This window comes from Suillus plorans (assembly GCF_016647745.1).
Source record: "Suillus plorans strain S12 chromosome Unknown HD556scaffold_24, whole genome shotgun sequence".
In the NCBI taxonomy this organism is placed as follows: Eukaryota; Fungi; Basidiomycota; class Agaricomycetes; order Boletales; family Suillaceae; genus Suillus; species Suillus plorans.
The window spans coordinates 279,798-285,797 of record NW_024537408.1 but is presented as its reverse complement, the minus strand read 5'-3'; the positions used below and the strand labels follow the sequence as shown (position 1 = coordinate 285,797).

At 44.5% G+C, this 6,000-nt stretch overlaps 2 protein-coding genes across 2 annotated transcripts; both read right to left on the bottom strand.

Moving 5' to 3' along the window:
- Positions 1 to 719: 719 nt before the first annotated feature.
- On the bottom strand, positions 720 to 1,085 carry HD556DRAFT_1442625 (uncharacterized protein; the record flags this gene model as incomplete). The annotated part of the gene is made up of 1 exon (XM_041306484.1): positions 720 to 1,085. The coding sequence occupies one exon, from the start codon at positions 1,083 to 1,085 to the stop codon at positions 720 to 722; it is 366 nt and encodes a 121-aa protein (XP_041160878.1).
- Positions 1,086 to 1,935: 850 nt separating this feature from the next.
- On the bottom strand, positions 1,936 to 2,475 carry HD556DRAFT_1198998 (uncharacterized protein; the record flags this gene model as incomplete). The annotated part of the gene is made up of 2 exons (XM_041296341.1): positions 1,936 to 2,226; positions 2,320 to 2,475. Coding segments are annotated over 2 exons (447 nt in total), but the record flags the coding sequence as incomplete, so codon positions are not given.
- Positions 2,476 to 6,000: the final 3,525 nt, after the last annotated feature.

Sequence of the window (6,000 nt, the reverse complement as noted above, 5' to 3'; positions counted from 1 at the left end):
GGCCGTGAAGCTTTCGTCCGAAGGTGCATGGCCTAACGACGACAACTGTTCTTTTACGGTGCGCATCTTGTCGAAGTGCTCACGTATGTTGCCCTTTTCGGGGCATTTTAGGTCCTGCAACTTGCGCAATAGCTCGACAGAGACTACATGCGAGTGTTGCTCAAATAGACTCGAAAGGTGCGTAAAAATATCTTTAGCTGTGTCGAGATTTTTGATTTGGATGAATAGGGAATTGGGAATTGTTCCCACAATTTGTTGCTTTGTGATTGCTTGGCCCGTGCGCCAGTCTTTCAATTCTGTTTTGTACATGCTGACCTCCTTTACTTCATCAGGGGTTGCTGGTGTCCAGGATGGTCCACGATTAGGAAAGGTCTGTGGGTCGGTTGGTTTTTGCTCCGTGCTGTCCAAGTGGCCGAGCAATCCACAAGCATCTATCGACCATTGTAGACGCTCCTTATACATCATCCAATTTTCCCCATCAGCAGCTAGCTTCGGGATCCGGAGAAAGTCTTCTCCCAGTTTTCCATTTGAAACGGACATTGTGAGTCTTTTTCTTCACATGCCTAATTTGAAATTTTACTGTGCGTGTCCAGGGCTCATAACCTGCAGCAGATAGCTCAGCGACGTACAAAGTCAACTAGTTATATTGGTATACCTGTAGCAGATAGCTACACATGTTGTTAGTTAAGTAGATGCTGAATACTATGATGGTACTAACCTCAGCGATGTATGAAGTCAACTGAGGATAGCACAAGGTGCGGGAACAAGCGAGAATATATAGGTATGAGGTAGACGATCGGTACCGAGTGTCCATGATGAAGGTTTGATAATCCAACAGATGCATCAGCAGGGTCCAGTATTGTGATGAGGAAGTCTAGGATAGATATGCAACCATCCCGCAGTGTTTGGAGTGCGCTGTTGATCTGATCGTGAGTAGACATCCAGTTTCGTCTGGTACCCAGTGTAGGGATTGATGCTGGAGATCCCATGGTAATGTCGACAAAGCCAGAGTCCATGGAGCGATTTAGATCAGTCTCAACAAGTATCAAGAGGTCTCCATCACATTCGAGCCATCCTTGAGACATCCTGGAATCCTTCCGAGTCGAGAAGAGCTTGAAAGTTAGGACCACTAGACACAGTGAAAAAAGATTGATTTAAAGCAGAATACATAATTAGAGCACATCTCAAATGTTAGGCTGCCCCGCAGCAGTTGGAATAAAAGCTGATCACTGCTGGAGATGATGAGTGACGTCACATAGAACAACAATACTTGTAATGTATGATTGAATAACTTAGCAGACTTATCTAAGCAATGTCTAAGTCCCGAACAGGGTTTTCCGTCATGTGACGACTCCAAAGCACGCACTATCCAAATTCAAACCCAGATTTACCAGTCCCTCTATTGATGGTTTGCCTCATAGAGGGGCTGGTCACCAGTCTAATAAGACATATTTTGCAGATGAAACACATCATGCAGGCTGTAGGGCACCATACGAGGAAGCATAAACTGTGTTGATTGTCGTAGATGAGTACTACTACTAGTACCAGATTATAAAATGATATTGACATCCTCAAAATCACTGCCTGCACTCACATCACCATGAACAAACTCACCCATCCCAATCATGGCTCACTGTGCCAGCATATCTTCGAGCTCTTTATGAGAATAAGCCCATTCTGAGGTGAAATTCATCCATGTTCTTCAGCGCCTTCTTGCTACTGCTATAGTAAAATGCCAGGCAACCATCCATAAGAGCTTGTGACACAAAATTTTTCCATTCGCCCTTGGATGAGTGACCCTGGCACCAGTCATAGTAGTGATGTTTGTTTTGTCGGAAGACAGTACAGTCCCAAGGATTGTAGTGCCTCTAGGCAGTTAGCTCTGCAAAATCTAGGATGAGATGGTGCGAATTATAGAGTTTTGGATGCATGTACCTGGATGTCCCAAGCAGAATCACCCGTCAGCCACTCCGAATATACATGCAGAAGCCACCCTGCAGCAGTGTAAACACGACAAGGGACAAAGTTGAGCTTGTCATGGAAGAGGGGGTTACTGAACAGACTCTCTAAGCATTTGACAGGATCCCTCCAGAATAGTCGGATCAGGTGTTTCGTGCTGTGAAGTGAGGTAATGATTTGGCACTTCCAGCTCGGTCCCTTGGGGAGCATCTCAGCACAGCTTCGTAATTCTTTAGTGTTCTTAAAAGATAGGTTTAGTTCCTGAATCTGTAAAGGCAATTGTCAATAAGAGGGTGAGGAGGAGAAAGGAGGAGAGGCTTCAATCGGATGGACTATGCACCAGCGCAGAAGATCACATACCATTGAGAGTGCCAAAAATTCATTGATTGCTGCCATGCTGAGCAAGGACTGAAGCAGAAAACCAGTGACTTCCCACTCATTCCTCGATGCAAAAGGGTAAAAATGATTATCTTTCCTGCAGTCCACATACTCATCGGCGTCGAATAGATCCAGAAAGGTTGTGCTGTCCCGAGAGTAACAAGTCCCTGCGCCTTCATACCATTCCTCTGCACTTTTAAATTCCTCTCCCGCTACATTGAAGTGGTCTCCACTGATGTCAACATTCATTCCATCTCCAGCATCAGGATATGAAACCCTGTCATGGTGGTCATCGGAAGGAAACTGAGGCGAAGGAGAATCAAGGGATCGCAGGTGTGGTTCAACCAACTCTACAAACTGCGAAAATGTCAACCATATTGCAAATAGAACTATGGCATGAGGTTCAGGGCTGGCTAAGGTGGTGAGTCATGCTGGACTCCTTCGTGAAGATTTTTCTGCATTTTGGACATGATGGTATTGACATTGGTATGTTTATTATGTTTATCACATGCTAGTCTAATTCCCTCACACATTCAAGTTATTAGCTAACATTCATCAATCATCATATGGAGCCTCTAACCTTGTATCTCACTTCCATCTGTGTTGCAAGCTAACCCAATGGATATGCGAAATTTCTCCTTCTTTTTGCCACTCATTTGTCGTGTTGTGAGACCATGATCCAGAGGTGTGCTAAAAATGAATAAATTAAGCACTGCAAATTACAAAATGAAATGAACACTCACTATGGAAAGAAGGATGTCTCATTGAAGTTCCACCAATCTCGAGGAGCAAACTTTGCTAAAATCCTGTGACAATGTTCTTGTTCTGCAGCAACAGCTTCAGTGTCCACAGACCAAGATTCCCCGTGCTGTTGGTACTCGCGGATCTTGTAGGCTTTGAAAAATGACTGAATTCAAGGCATGCTCAACATCAGGTCTGGTGACAACCCTTGGCCATTTCGATGACAATGCATTAGGGTTATCATTGACACAGGCTTCCATTTTGGACCTTTCCCTTAACTTGCGAGACAAAGTTGACTGTGTGAAAATGAGAGCACCAGATTTGAGAGATTTAAAGTGTTCTACAATTTTGGCTTGTGTGACATTAGGATGAGAGTCAATGAATGAATAGACCATCATCCAGTCTGAGAGAGTGAGATTTTGACGAGAAGAGCATTCAGGTGAAAGAGCTGAAGTTTGAGGAGTGTCCTTTGTGATGATTTTTTGCTGTTTTGCAGGTCAGTTGTATGCTGTGAGCTTATCACAGGGTTTCCGCTTCAAGTTTAGGGGCATTTTTGTGTATAATACTGTTGTAATTGCTTGCTAGCTTCTATACATAGTTCAAAGAAACAATGCCACATAAGCAGAACAATGCATTCATGCAGTACCTTATGTCCCACCCTATTAATTTCGTACTTCATAATGCATACAAGCCATGCCAAGGCCATGCATTATGCAATATGCAATATGTAAACAATTACATAGGAACATCATCGGGATCCTGAAAAGTTCATGCATTATGAGCATGTCTACTGTATAATGTTTAGCAGATTATCAAGACTCTTTTACCCCCCCCCCCCCCCCCCTTTAACTTTTTCAAAATTTGACAATATTTTTGCAGATTGCAGGCAATACTGTCATATTGATGCATCAGAACAGGCTAACTAGCCTATTTTTGTGATGCATCATCTGTCCAGTACATATTTTGGCTGTGCTGTCCATATTTGGCACTCACCCATCCATATTGAGCAGGTCGACCTGTACCTGGTATCTTGCTTACCTACTCCTTGCTTCCCGCTTCTCTTCTCATTCCAGCCTTCTTGCTTACATAATTTAATTATTTGGCAGCCCCAGCATCAGTAGGCCTCTTACCAATCCAGTCATGGTCCACCTCAACTCTGCCTGCCCCTTTTCCTTGCCCGCTGTAATGAGACAACAATTGCTGAAGACTACATGAAGTAAGTAATCAGCAATATAAAATGTTGTGGTCTTGCGCGGCCTAGTCTGCTATACTTGTAGACAAGTGCGTTCGACCCGAGGGGTTCGCTGTAAGGTATTAGAATAATCAGCGATACTAAAAGGAAGATAGTCCGAAGTGTGGGAAACAGAGTCCGAAGATATAATTATGAGTCCGAAGGTAAAAACATCGGGTCCAATGTTTTCAGGTTTCGGGTTATGTTGGGTTAGTGTCGGGAATGTAAAGAATGTCGGGGATAGTGAATGGCAGGTTACTGTCAGTGTTTTTGGAGTGTTTCAGATAATGAAAGGATGATATTTGCGGAATTCAGCGAAGAACTACAAATACCTAATGACCTCCTCCTACTCAGAGGTAGAAAGGTAAATAAGTAAGTAGGAGGCATTCGAAATATATAGTGTCTATGTAGAATTTCGGAGTGCTATAGGCGAAAGTAGTAGCGGTAATTTTTGGGTCCGATGTCCTATGTAATAAGACATGTGGTACTGCGGATATGTAATAATGCGGTCTACAGTGTTAGCGATGTGAAAACAGATAACTGCGCACCTAGTGGGTGTTAAGAACGTGCTCAAGGGTCGGATCCGAAGGGCTTGGCTTCAGCTCGTGCGCTGCACCCCTTACCTGAGTATGTGCCCCTAACTTCCGAGGGCTGTTGAACGATGTCTGAAGGTTACCGGATGATGTCCAGAATCCGATGTCCGATGCGCAGGAATTCCGGCGGACGTTCGGGAACAAGAGATAAGACTAATCCAGACGTAGTCCGAACTAGGAAGGAAACAGCGGAGGACTACCAGAGGTAGAGGCAGAGGTGACAAGTCTATAGAAATCAATCCTAAGACGAGCGGAGGTCGACGAGAGAGAAACTCAAGTCGGACGGAGGAGAGAATGAGCAGAGTCTAAGATGATATTTGAACTAAGGATGTACATAGATTCTACAGGGTTTATATACTACTAAGGACTTATCGGAGAACAGAGACGCGCAGTCCGAAGCTATACAAAGCTGTGGACGGAGTGTATAGAAAAGTCAAACACTAGTCTATCGGAAAATAGTAAATGAACCCGGAGATTAGAACAGATGAAAATAAAGGCGGAAATGAAATGAGGTACGGAAAATGATATAGTCTAACTGGAGTAGGAACATACAAAGGGATAAGGCGCGGAAGTTAGACGCGGGTCGGATCCAGACGATAGAGAGAAGTCGGCTGGATCCGGAAGTCCGGAAATGATGTGTGTGTGATTGGTCTGGGTCCGGAACGCGGGATATGACAGTGGGGATAGATACAACAGGACAGGACATAGGGAGGACAAGTGCACGGGAAAATATTGGGTCCGATGCACAGGAAACGTCGGGTCCGTCGGATTAGTGTCGGGTTAGCGGATAAACATCGGATTGAGCGGGTAAGTGTCGGATAACATTGGGAAGTGATTCGAGTGTTTGACATGCATTGGGAATTAGCTGAATATGTGCTCAGTGTGAGCCTGAGTGCTACACCGCCCTCTAGAGATCATAAACACACAGATAAGACCTAACAGCACATAGTTCAGTCAAGACCCTACGTAAAACCTGTACCCTAGATGTGCCAAATGGCTGTACAATGTGTTCAGCCGGAGGCTGGCCAACTGTACTAGATTCATGTAGGTGCTGTACTGGCCAGCCTGTAGGGCCATTCTGGCTGAAGCTCATTGTAC